General features: G+C 41.5%; 1 protein-coding gene across 4 annotated transcripts in view; it reads left to right on the forward strand.

Moving 5' to 3' along the window:
* The first annotated feature begins 4,115 nt into the window (after positions 1-4,115).
* The window catches only part of SMCHD1 (structural maintenance of chromosomes flexible hinge domain containing 1), a 90,454-nt gene continuing 76,987 nt past the window's right edge, over positions 4,116-17,582 (forward strand). For 2 of the 4 annotated variants that reach the window (XR_005932147.1, XM_030011216.1), the window contains exons 1-4: positions 4,118-4,334; positions 11,335-11,475; positions 15,882-15,957; positions 16,419-16,580. Coding sequence is in view for 3 of the 4 variants with exons in the window: in XM_030011216.1 (XP_029867076.1) it covers positions 4,155-4,334; positions 11,335-11,475; positions 15,882-15,957; positions 16,419-16,580 (559 nt within the window). In the remaining variant the exon portion in view is untranslated. Of the gene's footprint in view, positions 4,335-11,334; positions 11,476-13,390; positions 15,784-15,881; positions 15,958-16,418; positions 16,581-17,582 lie in introns of those variants that run through there. The other 2 variants (XM_030011217.2, XM_030011218.2) reach the window with 2 other exon arrangements.

The raw sequence follows: 17,582 nt of genomic DNA on the forward strand, positions 1-17,582 counted from the left end.
CTGGTACTCACAAGATGCAGTGGATTGCTATCAAACTCATTTCATGACCACTGCATTTTTGGCTGCAGTCATTTGTCCCTGGTGGGTGAATGGCAAGAGCTTCTTGCTAGTTCACTTTTCGCAGAGGTTCCTGGTATCGCCACGGTTTCCCTCAAAGAGTTCCATGACAAACCTAGGAGAGCTGCCAGGCTAAATCCTACAACTATCCATCTAGTCTGGTGTCCTCCTTCCAAATATGGCTTTGGAAAGTGGTGCAAAAAACTCTACTATGATCAGGTACAGGATGACTTGTTTTCCAACTTAAACTCTTCCTGGTCAGTACTATTTGGATATTTTATCCTAAGGCCAAAGTATATGATTTGTATGTCTCCCGGCCATAATTTCATTATTTATTTTTTCTAGTTCTTTATCTCCTCTCTATTCATAGAAAGAAAAAATGGTTTAAATCTCACTAAATTATTAATTCTCATTATGTGAAAACATAATGTCACATTTCAATCAAATGACAACATATCTTCCTATCAGTTCTGCATGTTTTTTAATATATCTCCATGTCCCTTCTTCTTGCTTTATAAGATAGACTGGAAGTTCCTGATCATCTTTCCTATTTTTATACTTTTAACTATAGTATTTTCTCAGTTTGGAAATCCCAGCCATCTTAGGCACACTTTCCACAACTAGTTATATCCTATCTGTAGTCATCAGAGCCATTATTTCCATTGGATTTTAAATGAGCATGTCACGTATTTTTGTTAACAAAGTACACAATGAACAGTGAGAACTTAAATGAGTTTTACTCACAAAGCCCAGCTGACAGAGTTAATTTCAACCACAGGAGGGCCAACAAACAGTTCATTGTCCCTCCCGCTCCTCCACCTCCCTGTGTTGCCTTCAATTTTTAAAAATATAGTTTAATCTGCTATCAGCTTAGTCGGATATCTCAGAACCACGGACTGTCTTTACAGTCCTCTTGACTAACCAACTGGATTGCGTTTCACAAATTTTGCCACTTTATTTGCTTGCTCATCTTTTTTCAAGTTACTGAGAAGGAAACGAAAAAAAACCCCAAACACCAGATAGCACTTCAGTAACCCACTTCTCCACATCTACCTTAGCTTGCATGTTATGATGACAATTCACTGTTTATTTCTATTCTTTGCTTTCTGTCTCTCAGACAGTTTTCTGAGTAATGATGCTGTCCTGCACCTCAGTGTTTCAAGTAATGATGCTGTTTTGCTTCACACCTCAGGAGTTCTCACTAAGGTACTTTTTGTAACAGGCCATGTCAAAGGTCTATGGAGTTCTAAAGGCAAGATGCCACAGGCTCCTCTTCTTAGATACAAAACCTTTGTTAAGGAGCAGCAGGGCTTTTTGTTACATAATTTGGAATTCGTAGTTTTGTACCTACAAAGCATATGTAGGCAGTAGCATCCAGTATCACTCAATAGATTGTGCCACTGCAGCAAGCTCTGCTATAGGGGCCGTGTGCTTTATTCTAGTGAAGATACCGCGATTTTCATTCCTTGTATACAAAATATCTACTATCTAAAATGTCCAGGGCTGGAACTTAGTTCATATTCTCCCTTAATACAAAGAAATCGGATACTTAATTTATTCCTTGAATGAAAAAATTAGATGCAGGCAGGACATAATGACAAATACATTCTCACACACACATAAAAAACACATTCCTGAGCATCATCTGAAATATCAAATGGCAATTTGAACAAATAATTGGTAACTACTGCTAATATTAATTTTGAAAATTAACATGACATTTGACTTTAAAATCCAGGAGATCAGTATAAGCAATATTCCTTTTTCCAGCAAAGAAAGTTCTTTTCCGTGAGGACTGAAAATGATTACTCAGTTGCTAATAGAACAAAATACTTCATACTGCAGAATTAGAACTTTGCAACTGCAGGTACTCTTTAAACCAGCTTGCAGATAGGCTGAATAACAAGAAGTTTATTTTCATGCAAGTGAAGTGCCTGCATTTCAGGTTTTCAGCTAGAACCATCCTTCCCCCCCCTTGGCATATTCATTTTGAAACTAGATGAAATATTTCACTACATTTTTTTCCCTGAAGTAGTTAGCATTCTAAAATGGAAGCACAGTGTCTCCAGTCAGGAAATACTTTACAAGTATGCTGAAAAACAAAATTCTGCTTAACAAACTCATAAGTAATGAGGTTTGATACGCCCTTCCAAATTTCATCAAGTAATCATTTAGAGGGGGCTCTCAGTCACAGCCTGTATAAAAACCCTCAAGAGACCCTTCCTCTCTTAACCAGGTAGCACAAAAGCTCTTTGTTCTCACAAAACTCTGCAGTGCTCAGTTTCACTATGCAATTTGCTTTCTTACAGTGTAACCACAGTGCTTCCATGAGGGTTTTTTTTTCTCTTACTCATTTGTTACTTTCACTGTTTTATAAACCTCTCCTACATGCCCTCACAATCCTTTCCTTTCACAGCTAAGAGTCCTTAAAACAGAAGCAGCTGCACTCTTCTGAGCACTCCTGCTTGTACCTTTTCTAGACAAGCAGGACAGAGCAAGTAGGAGGAGGACTGTGTCCCTTCGGACAGTTTTCTTTTTCATTTCATGTTCCTATCCTAGGAAGACTACACATACCCCTTGAGCACTTCTAAATAAGAGATCAGTGAACATGCAATTTTGTACCACAAAGCTTGAAAGTAATTAATTTACAACAGGGGGTGGGGGATATCATCTTTTTAGAGGGACTGAAGGTCAGAGATCAAAGTGTCCAGCCATATATGCCTTCTAGATCTCAATCTGTACAAGCAGTTGTATCAGGCAATGAAAATGTCAGCCTCAAATGTTTCCACTTACATTTATGTACGCTTAGACCAGAGACTTCTCTCAGAAATGACAGCAAATACTGAGGGAACTCTTTAAAGTGTTACACTCAACTGACAGCACTGAAAGGCTGTGCATAAACTCAGAACATAAGAACAAGACACAGCATGAAAGAACAAACTGCAAGTGCAACGAGAACACACAAAACCTGTAACACAGTTTCTCTGAGCTAGCGCCATCAGAAGCATAAGCTGCACCTTCCAGAAGCCTGAGCACATAAATTGTGATTATTGAATTTCTTTCTCTAAGCTTGCTTATAAAGTGTATCCCAACTATGTCCTTATTGTTTATCATGGGAGGAAAAGCTATTGGTCTACCCTACAATGAATGACAAACCAAAAGATCCTGACAGTTTCCTGACAAGTGTGTTTCTCTGGTTCCTTAAAAGACTGTATTTATTTCCTGAATTATTTTATTTCAGCTGCAGTTTTGCTGCTACTCTAGTCCTGCCATTCTTCTATAAAGGCACAATGCAAAAGTCACGAGGGTTTTGCAAAACCAAGAACTTTTAAAAAGTTTTAATCGAAATTTGATTTTTAAGGCTCTGGACAATACACCAACTCCCCCCTCCAGGGGAGGAAAAGTGTTTCAAGCATTAAAGAACAAACCACAGCTTATGGATCTCGACTGCCCGGTTTGAGGCAGACGAACTAGGCCTTCACGCCTCCACACCGAAGCCCCAGGGACAAGTCTCTCCGTTACGCCACCCCTACAACCGGCCACCGCCCGGCCTCAGCCCAGGCGCCGCAGGCCGCCGCTGCCCGGGGGATGCGTCCGCCAGGTGACGGGAGCCCGCCGGCGGCCCTGCCGACAACGCAGGGCCCTCGCCATCCCCCGCCCCGCGCGGCAGAGGCGGCGGGCGGCGGCCTCGGGCGCGTCAACCGCCCGCGCGGCTGCGGCGGCCGGGCGCGGCACGCGCTTCCACCGCCGAGGCCGCCTGCGCGCCTCCCGCTCCCGTCCCCGCTCCGGTCCCGTCCCGCCCCGCCCGGCGGCGGCCGCAGCGGCGCCGAGCGCCAAATCGTTCCGAGGTCGCGGCGCCGAGGCTCGCTTTCGCTTCTAGGCCGCTCCCCTTCCGCCGACCACCGCTGCGCCACCACGGCCCCCCTCCCCTTCCGGGTCTCCGCCCCAGCCTTCCGCCTGGCTCCTCCTCCTTCCCCGGCCGGGGCTTCCGCGCGCTGGCCGGGCAGCGCCAGGCGGGGGAGCTCGCGGGCCAGGCAATAGATACCGCCGTTGCCGCCATCGCTGCGGGACGATTTCCGTCTCTTCGGCTTCGCAACATGGCAGCGGCGGTGGGAGGCAGCCGCGGAGCTCGCAGGCCGGTGCTGCTGACGCCTCGCGGCAGCGGGGACCGCACCGTCTTTCTCTTCGACCGGCGCCGGGAGCAGGCGGATCTGGACGAGAAAGTGCTCAGCTACGGCAAGGACAACTACCGCGGCTTCCGCAGCGCCGTCTGCCAGGTACCCCGGGCGGAGGGTGGTGGGGGAAGGGAGGGCGACCACGGCCGCGGGGCCGACCGCGCCGTTAACGCCCGCTCCGGCAGCGGGGGCAGGCGCGGCCGAGGAGCGTCGCGCGTCCCAACCGCCGCCACCGTTCCGCGCGGCCGTTCCCCGCGGCGCGGGGTGGGAGCCGGCACGTGCCGCAGCCCCACGTGCGAGCTCGGAGGGGCGGCCCCGGCGGCGCGCGCCCGCCGGTGGCGGTTGGGCGGCGGGGGGGGGGGGGGGGGAGCTGCCTCCTCCGCCTGCCCGGCGGGGCGCGGGCCGCCGCGCCTGCCTCCCTCCCCCAAACTTTCTTGCCGGGACAGGTTGGCGGGCGTCGGGGAGAGACCGCGCCCGCTCCCTCGGCGTCCCGTTCCCCCCGGCAGCGGGCCCCTCGCCCTGAAAAGGGCCGTCCGGGGCAGGAGCAGGGCGGCCGGCGGGGCGGGAGCAGCCCCTGGCGGCGGGCGGGAAGGGAGCGGGCGGCCCGGGAGCTCCCCCGCGCGGGGAACTGGCGGCGGCGAGGAGGGGCGTCCTCGGGCACTGTGCGGGGCACCGGAGGACCGGGGCGGTGGTATTTCTGCTGTCCAAGGTGTTGGCGATAAGGGCTGGAGGTTTCCCGGCTTGAGCCCTGTACCTGTCTCTCCGACGTCCGCAGCGGTGGCTGCTGCCATTTAAATACTTACCTGGCGGGTTCTTTGCTGTCTCGTGTATCCTTTCAGCTGTCTTTCCTTTCTTTATGCAAAACAAGACTTTACTCTGTCTTCAGATCTTTTGGAGGTGGAGACTTCTTTCTATGTATGGGCTGTTTACTTTGCTGGTGATACCAGTAGGCATCGCCCATTTTCTGTCATGGTTTCATTTTCTGAGGGAGTAATAAATGCCATAAACCTGTTAGCTGCCTGCGTCTGTTTTTTATTGTGACGCACACAGGAAAATCAGCTGTAAATTGTGCACTAACTTATTCTGATAAAACATTCTATTTTAGTTTCCTTATCCAGTGTAGTTTGCACTTTGTTCTCTAGGATATAAGCTCTTTGAGGAAATTGCTTGGTTTGTGCTATGTCTGGACGGTGTTTAATGTAATGGTTTCCTACTGCGATGGAAGCTTTGAGTTATCAATGTCAGCAGGAATAGCTGTCACAAATGACTACCTCCTCCTTGCACATTTCTACTTCAGTGTTCAAAATGGCATATTCTTATTCTGTTAGAGGTACTGAATCTGTACTACTGCTTCAGGTGCTGCTACTCAGCAGTAACTTGGCTATGGAGCGTTAGCATATCCCTTGATCTGGTCAGAGCCCCTAAAGTTCAGAAAACTTTCGTTTTCTGTTCAGAAGAAACAAAGTAACTGAATGGAATAAAGAAATCATTACACTTTATGCAATGTAACATTCTGAGAAGTTAGACAATGGGATGGGTTCATGGCCTTCTAAGAACCAACATCCTCCTTAATGGAGCATCATTATAAGGTTCGTATCTCCTGTGAGTAATTAGAAGCATTACATGATTTCCTCCCAAGAGTTGTACTAATGCACCCCGTCTCAACTAGCGGATGAATTGCAAGAATACTTCATATTTTCAGTATTCAGGGTAAATATGTTGATGATTAACCCATCTTTTTCCTTAGCTTTTGCAATTAATTGATGGGCTGAGGTTAACACTAATTTGCAACTTGTTACAGTCAAGGGCGTCTTTTTTTTCATGGCTTTGTTACATATGCTGCACACTCCAGTGACTTCTGTTTCCGTGCATCCTCACAGCATTCAGTAGTTCACAGAGCTTTTGGCATATTTGCAGTCTTACAGAGAAATAAGTCCTCATCACCAGATGTGACAAATCTTGGGTACAAACAGCTTCAGGGTTTTCTTATCTCAAAAAACATATTGATGTTGTGGAGTTAGTACTTTAATGCCATTAGGCAGTCCGCTCAGACGTGCAACATAGCGTTTGAAAAGTCTGGCGCAGCAAAGCAGAACTTGGTGTGTTTGGATCTGGTCCCTGTGAAAGTAAAATTTTCAAGTATAGTTTCTCACCATGTCAACACCATAATCCTTATTACCAGTCCTGGTGGCTGTTTTGGGGTGTTAAGGATAATAGTCAGTGCTCTTAAACTTGTGCAACAAGTTCCTCAAATATTCATTCTCCTAGAGAAAGGCCTTCTCCAATAATATCTGTGAGTTCAGTCAGAGATGCTTCTGTCACAGCTAATTTCAGTGTGGCGAATCTTCGCACCTTGGAGCTTTCGTTATCTTACATATGGGACATCTCACTCTGAAAGCATGCTGAGACAGGTGGTTTGACATGACCAGTAAGTGCTGGTACAGTGAAAACTGGACAGGCTGAGGTCTAGGAGTTTGATGTCTTTATGTCTCCCACACCAACAGTGTACAGGTTCTCATTAGGCTTCTTGGAAGAGCATTCTGGCATCTTGGTGCCTCTGGGAGTTTTGCGCCTTGTTTGTGTTTCTCTGGGAGTTGTACTCCAGAGTGCCAAATTTCTGGCATCTTGAAAACTGCAACTAACTGCTTTCAGGAAAAAGGTGATGAATGGGTTCATCTGATTGGGACAGACTTTCCCCACTTCATGGTGCTGAAATACGTGTCAGGGAAGTGATGAAAGTTCAGGAAGAAAGATTCTTTTGATAAGCAAGTTTTGAATTGTTCAGACTAAGATGAAATGGAATGTTGTATTTGCTCTCCAATTAAAGCTACTAGACACCATCTGAGTGCGTGATCAGGCAAATGCCGCATATCTAGTAGTGTTGTTTCCACGGGTATCCTGTCTGGTGGCTCAACCTCAGTATAGGCTCATCTTTAAATCAACTTTTCATTGGCAGTTTGTCGTGCGACTGAATGATTCTCCTGTAGCAGTGAAGGTGCACATACATTTTCCAGTCTGCCAACTGGCCTGAGAGGGTTGTAATGTCTGACAGGGGAACCAGAAATACTAAGCTGTTGGAACTATTTTTGCTATGAGCATCTTCCTGTGGCATAAGAGAATTCTTCTGGATATAACTGGATATGTAGGAGTCAAAGGAGAATGTAAATCTTGGAAAAAAATAGTGAAATTAAACCCGATTGCCATATGAGATGATTCTGAGTTGAAAATACTTGAATGCCTGAAGGCATGGTCTTAGGCTGCTACTTCTGAGATTTATGGTTTTTTCATAATGCAGAGAGAAGGTGAGTATTTTGCTGTTTGTGTAGCAAAATAACTGAGTTTTGAGACAAGAGATTCAGCCACTGAGAGGTCGATTTAGGAGCTGATTCATGTCCTCTCTGTTGTCATATAAAATATTCCTTTGTTATTATTAAAATATTCTTTATTAATTTTTGAAACTTTTTTTTAAGCAAATATTTGTTGTCACCTTATGAGTATTTTTTTACTGTCCCCTGACAAGTTAATGCATGGCAGCATGGTTGGATGTGGCTTTATGTACTGATAAATTAACCTTTCCTTCTGAATGTGTGTGGGGGGGGGAAGATTTAAAAAAAAAAAAGTCTTTATAAGAGAAGCTGGAATGTATATAGTCTTCATTCTTATTCCGTGCAGTGATCAATCCTAAAGCAGAAACCTCTTAATTAAAAAAGATCTGTTAGCTTGACTATTCCATTTGAGCGCTGTCGAGCATATGTGGAGCAGTCATGTAATTTCAGTCCCCAGAACCATGAAGTTTTAAGGTGAATAAGGGAATTAAATATGGAGTTTTACCTCTTCTTGGAAGTACTATTGCTTGTACACCTTCCTGTTGTCTTTTGTTAGGTATATGCCCCACTGCTTGTCCAGATGTTTAGAGTATAATTGGAAAATATTTACCTGCAATGAGCAGAATGGAGCTAAACTTCGTTGGCAGTTAATCCTAGATCCCTCGCTCATGTGGTCCAGGTACACAGTGAAGCTGGAGCGCTTCAGTTTGTTGCTAAGCTGGCAGGAATCCTTCCAGGCACTTAGAGAGGTCACGCTCCTTTTAAAGCAGAAAGGTATCTGTGCTGAAAACTGCACAGAAGTTTTGCTATGAGTGAAGGGTTTGTGAGAGGCTTTGAGGTGAAGTATCAGTCTGAAGAGAGCTAGCAGTACTAAAATTAGTGTTTCTTCTTAAATAGAAATTGAACACATTTGTAAGTGCTTCTTTAATTCTTTTGAAACTTTTCATCATTGTTGTGACCTTGTTTGAAGAAATATATAGGAAGTATAGATCTGTAATCTGTATAGAAATTAAATATCTGTAATTTAAGTAAATACTCACAATTCAGACATTGCAATAGAACAAAGTATTTTGCTTTTAATCTTTTGTCACATCCTTTGTTGAGCTTCCCATTGTATCCTAACAATCTACCAACTATTTAAACATACTATTTTGCCAGTCCACCGAGATAAATCCCAGTGTATCAATAAACTAAGAGGCAAAAAAGGATGTTCTTTAAGAGTGAGTATGGAAAAGAAGCATAGCTGTGGTGGAAACTCCAGAAATAAGTGTAATTTTTTTTTTTTTTGTGAATATTTGCTTGCCAATGCCTATTAAATAATTTAATGAAATTATTTATGATCAATGAAAAAATATTAGCAACTTCTGCTGTTTGTATCACCAGAGGGTAACTCTTAAATCTATTTAAGAGGTATCTGGATTACTTACTATGATACTGTTCTGATAAATTTGCTCAATAAAGGTACTTCCATTCTTAATGATGAAATCAGTCCATCTTACCATAATTATATTTTTGTATTATAAAATCTATATTCATTTACTCACTTTTCAAGATTTTGTATAATCAGAAACTGAAAATAGATACGTTTTAAACATGCCGTGCATACACAAAACAAGTTTTTCCTTGCATTTTAAGGAAACTGTTGGAGGTACTGTAAGGTATGTATAAGATGCAACAGTATTGTGAGTTTTTTCCAAAACTGTCATATTGTATTTCAGGCTTTGCTGAAACGCTTGTGTATAGTGAGTTTGTTACTGACATTTCAGTGGGAAGAAGGATGCAGTTTGCATACCTTTGTGCACTTAAGTACTACCTTATTATGTGTTGACTGATTTAGAAAGCTGTGTGGTTTTTAAGTTCCTGCACAAATTTGAGTGCTGGCAATACAGTCAGATGCAGAGCATATGCATTCCTTTAGCATTAATTATCCAGGTGCAGCTTCTTAATGTGACCAAGTATTTTTTGCTTTTGAAGACTGGCTTCTGAATTCTTGTTACTTTAACAAGTGATGTCATACAAAGTATTTTCATGGTGGAAGCTGTATGGAGTTGAAGTCAAAATTTTGGGTGATAGCTGTATTCAATAATATTTGTGATTCTGTTTTTAGACACAATGGCTTGTGAAAGTTACTGTATTTGTCTAGACTGAATAAGTCTAGTAATGACAGCATGCTCTTTGCATAAATTCTAGGGTCCCCAACTTCTTTCTACTTGTTATATCTTGCAAATCTTGAAAAGATGTCTGAGTTAACTCATTGTTCTGGACAAGATTTCATAGATTTATGTATGTGGCTTCAGTAGACAGCTTCTGTCATGCAATTTCCCTCTCTTGTTTTTCTCTCTGTTTTTCTACCAAAATTAGTGTAAAGCTTTACTTGAAGATACCGCATAAAAACTTCTTCTATTACTGGTTCTTGTGATAGGTAGCAATGTTCTCAGTGTTTCTGTTGATCCACCTGTTCACTTCTTAACACCTTTCATTGGTACCTTTTTGTAAATATTCAGAACTGTATCAATAGAACTTCTGAAAGTAGTGAAACTTTTACGTAGGACAGAGGACAAAGCACTTCAAGTTCTGCAAATGTTATCTTCTGTAATTTGTTCTTTATTGACGGAGTCACCTCCAACTAAAGGATGGTTGGAAAATGTTTCAGAACACTACTGTTCATTGCTGGGTTTTGTCTGTAGGTTGTCTCTAGCAACCATCTGCCCAGGAGATACGGGCTATTGGGTGTTCCTGTATTTCTGTAATATACAACTCTTTGCTTTGAGCTCCAAGAAATGCTTAGAAATAACTTCTATCTTTTTTGAATGCAACTGCTTTTCCAGAGGCTTTTGGATCCTCTTCCTGTTGGTGTCCAAAGACAATACACATTTGTGTTCTGACATTAGGCAAGCTCATTCAGATTATGGTTAAAGATGATTGTTATCATACTTGCTGTCCTACCATGAGCGCTCAGTACGAGATCCTCACTACCAGATCCTCAGCAGGTTGTCATTATGTTGAGACTAGCTGACCTAAACAGTGGACTGGAAAAGTTTATCTCATTAGCACTCTTATGAGTTACATACGGTTATTGTCAATCACTTCCAGCAAGATCTTTGTCTCTACTTAATCTGTTTATATCTTGGTTTTCGTATTTGCTAATTTGTATGAATGATCTTAATATTACCTAGTTGTATGAATGTATGAATAATTGAGAGATGTGATACAAATATCTCAGTATCCTTAAGCACTACTGAAAGACAGTTCTTGGTTTGAAAATCTGTGATTTGAGAATAAAATCTGTTTCCTCAAATGTGTTTCACAGTTTCATCCATTTGTTGATCTAAGAGATTTCTCTCAATTTGGACTGATAATTCTTTTTAATGTGACATAAAGCAGCATAGCTAACTGATAAATGTACATCTTTCAGGTGATAAATTGGCAAATAGCATGAGACACTCAGTTAATCACATGCAAAGTTACAGAAGGCTACAGGCCTCTCAGAGGTTGAATGTGGCATTTGGGTTCTTTTTTTTAGATTCCTGAACAAGTTCCTGCAAAGGAGCCACTGGATCAATGTGAAATACTTAAAGTAAAGCTGTATTGCTTTTTATCACATTAGGTAGCTGAGGTATGTAGATAAGTCTTGTGAAAATGAGTAGCTGTAAAGGACAGCATTGAAAATGTCATTGCTGGATTTCTTTACATTTAACTGATACAGTTCAGGTCCCCTTTAAGAGGTTTGCATTGGCAATGCAATTCTATTAGCCAGAAAATTATTTCTGGGCTAGGTGTCACTTTGTGGAAGGTGGCTGTTATGTCTCTGTTATCCCTTGGCTACATCACCAAGTTCTGAGGCCAGTTCTTCACATCATTCTCATGTGTCTGCCTGCTGGAACAGTTACCATAGGAGGAGACAGAGCATTTTAAAGGTATGGAAGTTGCTTATTGTAGGAAACAACTGTTTGTGTTGAAAAGTTTGGATTGCAAGGGGTTAAATGTCTTCCCTAAAGATATTGTAGTTTCGGTTTCACTGTTTTACCTAAGTCTGTCATGTGTGAGACTGTTATATTCCTTCAGTTTGAAAAGTCAGCACCAGAAATGGTAATGGTTCTTTTATGGTAATAGACTGGAGGCCCACTGGAAGCAGACCAATGATGCTGTGCTTAGAGTGTGTTATCTCTCCTTCACTTACCACTTCAAGCCTATCCTTGTTATTGCAAGCTGTGGTGCTTTACACACAATGTTGAACATTTGGTTGTTGAACACCTTTTCCAAGGCAGATGGTCAATCTAGAGGCAAAATCTATGTTTATTTCGTGTTAATTGTTCTAGTTGGCTTAGTAGCCAGGTAATCCTTGCAGTGTGTGTTCAGATCAAATAGCAGCAAAATTTGCTTTGGTGCTTATGTGCTGATATGTGAAAGAGAAAAGAAACTGAGGCCTGTTTGAAGGAGTCTTAGCTGCTGAGGAGTTGCCTGTGATTTGTGGGTTTTTTAGTTTATAAAGAAAACCTGTGACTGAAGCAAGTATATAAATTGAACCTTCCTTCTTGATTCAGATGTAATGGTTAACGAGATCACAATTCATTCACACTTTCACATATTGTTCCTGTAAATTGCTCTGCTGAAAACTTCTTGGGCATCTGGCATTCATTTGGCTGTTTCAGACTATTACCTTTTAGCATTATATTAATCTTGCATCATAAACATCCACCAACAAATTGAGAGTTATTAGCTTTATTTATTTGTCATGAAACATAGGCAGTGCTCCAGAGTGAGCCTTGAGTTTATAAAGAATGTATTTCTTTTGTTTGAACAAGACAGCTTTTTGGTTTGTGTATCATCTCGTAGGTATAATGACTGACATCCCACTGCAGGCAAAACAAGCTTGACTCAGGAAATTTTTCTTAATTTAACTTACTGCCAATTAACACAACTTTTGATTATTGATGGGGGGGGCAATTAAACAAACACTTAGGGAAATGCCTTTCCTCCTCCTTCTCCAAGGTCATCTTCTGTCATCCACCTCTCTTCTCCCATTCCTAGTCCAAGCTTCCCTTGTTCTCCCCGTGTGCCACACTCAGTCAATCCCAATTCCTTTGGTAAGGCAACAGGTGGTGTGAGATGTGAGGGCCATGTGCAGGGTTTCCCTCTGCTGCTGCTCCTCCTCCGTGCTCTTTACTGGTTTTCTTCTGCTCTGGGGGTTGTCCGCAGGCCACAGCCTCGTGGGAGTAGGAGAACAGAGAGGGGAAACTCCCTGCCCTGACATGGATCTGCCACCATGGGTCCGAACACCTTTGGGGCCATCCCTGCTCTGGCATGGTGTATCTCCTTTCAGTGTGTCTCTGGTGTTGTCCCTAGCACTGATGTCTCCTCTGATGCGTCTCATTTGTCTTCCATCAGTTTGAGAGCCATCTGGCACTGGCTATGACTGGGTCAGGGCAATTCATCGCCTCCTCCCACACGGGTCACCCCTACAGCTCTCTGGCACCCTGCACTACACTCAGTACACATTGAAGTGTGGCTTAGCAAACAACTTAAGTGGCTCTTAGTGAACAGCTATGGTTCTTTTCCTGGAATATTCAAAATTTGGTTTATTGATATAATCTTCTCTACTTTTTAGGTTTTAGGTGGCTTTTTTCTCTTTTGTATGCATATAACTGTTCATCTTTCTAACATTTTGACTTTCACATTTGCATGTAGTGATCATATGTAACCAATAGTTTAGGAATCCTTGTCTTTTCACATATCTACCTCTCTTTTTAGAGAACATTAAATTATTAATTTTTTTTCTCCTAGATTGTGGATTAATTTGTAGCTTGTCTCTGTTTTTTCCCCAAAATCTTTTCTTTTGTATCCAAGAAAATAAAAGCTTTCTGCTTAGCTGTTTTAACACAATAACCTCCAAACATGCTTTCATTGTGAAGGTACAGAGACATTTCTGAGTATAGTGATTCTATTGTACTCTTCAAGATTTTGATGACATCAAAAGCTAGATCATGGTTGTGTATCTGGACAATTTTTCAGAAGAAGCAACAGATTTATAATCTGAAAGTACTGCTAGGTTGTCACGTCAACCTTCTGAAGTCAAGAATTGGGTGCATCTTCAGTGCTTATTTGAAAAAGGGCACAATACTAGGCTGAAAGGGGCTCAGCAGTGAAACCCGAACTTTATGTCAAGTCAACAAAAGATACCATGATGTCTCTTACATGTGAGAATTGTGGTGAGAAATGAAACATTTCACCAAACGTTGTTTATCAGAATCAAATGAAACCTCATCAACTGTTCAAGTAAATTACCTAGTAGGTTCACTTTTATTCAGGGATGACCAGCTCATCTTCCTGGAGACCAGATCCACATAATGGGACAACTGTGCAGCCACCTCACTGGTACCTGGCATAATGGGAAGTGGCAGGGACTGGGATAACTAAGAGTGTGCAACAGAGGGAAGGAGGAAGTAAAACAAATAGGTCTTATATACAAGTGAAGCTTTCAAACTGAGAAATTTTCGAAGTTGGCCAAAGTTTACAGAGGATGCAGCCTCTTAAATTCTGGCGCAGACAAGAAAAATGGCTTATCTGCAGTTAGGACTGCCAGACTTGGTCCATGAACCTGCCTAGTAGCTTGTCTTGAAATTACATCCATTTGGAGCAAAGTGGAAAGGACCTGCTGCCAGTAGATACAGTAATGCAGGGCTCACCCAGGAAATGTAGGTGTAGCTCTGCCTGCGAGGCTGTTGCGGTTGGCTTAGTTGAGGCTCACCCAGGGAGTGGAGAAGAGGACCAGAAGGAGGAGGCTGCGCCTGCTCATTTAGCAGGCTGCTGTCTTGTGCATGCACTACCTCATCCTAACTTCTTGCTGCCTTAAAGTAAATGCTGCACTCTTCACAAGGTTTTGAGAGCAGGAGAGGTTGTGGGAAGTACAGAAAACAGGGAAGCTGTAGTTATACCTGGAGGGAAAAGATGCTTATCTGTGCTTTCAAATGTAAAACTCTCCAGTTATTCTATATTAACCATTAACCTCAAATGGCACAATGTTTAGTTTTATAGTATCCATGTTTTTTGTTGCTCATTTTCCTTGCTCTGAGCAATTTCTTTTTTTTCCTGCACAGGTTTGCCATGTTGAAATTTGTGTGATGTGAGAGGTTAAGTTGAAGTGATCGGAACATAGAGAGTTAAAAAGTAATAATTACTCCAGACTCTTTAAGTCTGATCATCAGTCTCTTCGTATCATCTCCATTTATTTCGCTTGCACCAAGTGCTCTGAGAAATTTGACAATTTTGCTAATTTTGCTGATGGATTCTAACCGTATCTTTAACAGAGTCACAACCAGGGAGAAGGTAACTGAAAGATGGAAAGCAGACTTCTAATGAAGCCTTAAGCAGTGTTCTAAAAATATTTTTTTGAGTCTGAGTACCAGGGATGGAAAGAAAGCAGTACAGGAAATGATGAGGACAAGCTGCTACAGGGAATGCAAGAGCTTCAGGGAAGAATCTGGCTAAAAGTGTAGAAAGCACCTGTCGGAGTCATGACTGCAGGACTGAAAGGGTTGATGGAATTAAACAAGACCAGAGTTGACATTTACTTGGGTTTCAAAGACCTGGAAAGTCAGGAGAAAATACAGATATTTTGTTTATTATTTTGAGAAAGAGATTAGTGTTGGACGTCAGGGTGCAAAAATTAGGGCAGATGCAGAGACATATAAATGTATGTAGAAAGCAGGATAAAAAGTCCAAAGCTACAGAAACGTATTTAAAAGTTGGAGGCAGCAAAGTGGCAAAGATTATTTAGGTTCAGAAGAATATACTTCAGTGTTTTAATGGTAAAGAATTTTCTAAAAGAAATCTTAATTATTTTTTTAAAATGTATGGTATAATTGGAGAACAAAGACTTTAATTTGTATCCAACATTAAGAAATAGTTGGGTGGTTTAATGTCTCAGAAGAGTACAATTAAATGTGGGACACCCTCTAGATCATGACTATTGCTGTTGTAGTTGCACAGTCTGAAGTAGAGCTGTTCCGTTCCTCAGCCCTCAAGGTGATTACCTGTAAGACAGTTCCTCCTCCTTAAAATTCCTGTTGCTCATCAGAACATATTTTAAGCAGGTAAAAAACCAAGCTACTCTAGTACAGACAGTTTTGGCTAAGTTGAGAAAGCAAATGAAATTCTGGAGTTAAACTGTGTTCTGAGTTAATACAGGAAAAATATTTGGTCACCTCTCAGTAGTTTGTGGCAAAGTGAGTAGAAGGACTGCTATTTTTTTTTTTTTTTCATTTATCTGAATACTTTATGGTATACTTAGTTATCATAACTGATTAACCTCCAATTTTTGTAGGCATTTGGCATAGCTACTGATGAAAACTTTGTTATCACCACAACAAACAGGAAAGAAATTACAGAAGACAACTTCAGTAAGTATCTTAGATGGCAAAATAAATACAGCTATTTTTTATATTGATTGTAAAGACCACATAATGATTGTTTATACTCTGACATGCAATAATTAACTGGAAGTACAAATCCTGTAATAGTTTGCCAAGAATTGTTACAAAATTGACTTTCACAAACAAGTTTTTAACAACTACTTGTTAGTATGATGACAGTTTTACAACGTAATTTTTTACCTTCCATCACAAATTCTGTTAATGATAAGAAAAAATGGCATGTAAATAGTTATCACCTGAGAAAACTTGCATTATTAAGCTTGGAAGTGTGAAAAAATTTTAAATTAATTGTTGTTGCTAGGATGCAGAGCAGTCAATGCCTAAGAAGATACAGGTATTACCTGAGGCTAAACCTGTACTGGTTTTGAGAGCAGAAGTTGCCTGGTGCGGTGCTCTTCAATATACTTTGTATTTCATCTTCACTGCAGGTGAACTTGTTCAAGATGGAGTGACTTTGTATCTGCTACAGTCAGTTGATCAAATGCTGCTTTCAGCGACAAAGGAGCGAATTGACTTCCTGCCCCACTATGATACACTTGTCAAAAGTGGCATGTACGAGTACTATGCCAGCGAAGGGCAAAATCCTTTGCGTAAGTACTTGCCAAAATAATCTTGTGTAAATGATGTTTATATGAATATAATGTGGTTATGAGCAGTTTAACTTTTAGTTACAACTGGTGAAAAAATACAGTCTTAACTGTAAAAGAAGAATTAACTATGTTCTTCATACAAATTTTTCTTTTAAAAATTACTCAAAATGGCTGTGTAAGAATCCAGATTTACAGAGGTACGTCCTCAAATACTTCTTTAAGAAGTTTGAATATTTTAGGAGTAAAATGAGTTTAGTCTTGATAATAAACTTGCGGATGTCATTCAGACAGGTCAGCATTTGTGTTATCAGGTTTTTGTCTCCTGTACTCATAATAGACTTTGTGTTTGAAACTGGTGAACAGTTTTTGTATGAGCTACTGTCTGCTCTCCCATCTGTGCTTCTACAGGGCTTAACTTACCAACAGGAGCAAGTATTTCTTTAAAAAGGTGCTGCTTTAGTTTTTATCTAACCGGTATTTTAAATATGTAACCAGTATTTCCTATTGTTTTATTGAAAAAAATAAATTTCTGTTTACAGCTTCTCTGAAAATTCTGTCTGTGGCTATAATCACTTTATATGTACATTGTAGGTACAGCAGGCTTACAATTGTACAGAAAAAAATGCAAACATCAAGACTCAAGCATTATACCATTCCCCCAGCGATTTCTGTTTCATAACAATCTCAACAATGCCTATAAATAGCAACTGTATTTTTAAGTACCAGTCTCCTTTTGCCCCCTCCCTCTTTCTGCACTTAGTTTTTTCCCTGCCCTGCCAAAGACAAAGACACTGTTTTGGTTCAGGTTTGGAGAAACTGTGCTCAAAGTGCACTAAGAGTGTGGTCAGCTATATGTGTATCTCTGTGCACAGGAACTGCTGTATTAGACCACACAAAGCATTCTGTCTAGGTCTTTGCTTTGTTCCCACCAGCAGCGAGTGTTAGATACCTGAGAAATACTAGGAAAACAGAAAGGCTATGCAAAGATGCAACAAAAGTGAT

This window comes from Aquila chrysaetos, chromosome 4, assembly GCF_900496995.4.
Source record: "Aquila chrysaetos chrysaetos chromosome 4, bAquChr1.4, whole genome shotgun sequence".
NCBI lineage: Eukaryota > Metazoa > Chordata > Aves > Accipitriformes > Accipitridae > Aquila > Aquila chrysaetos.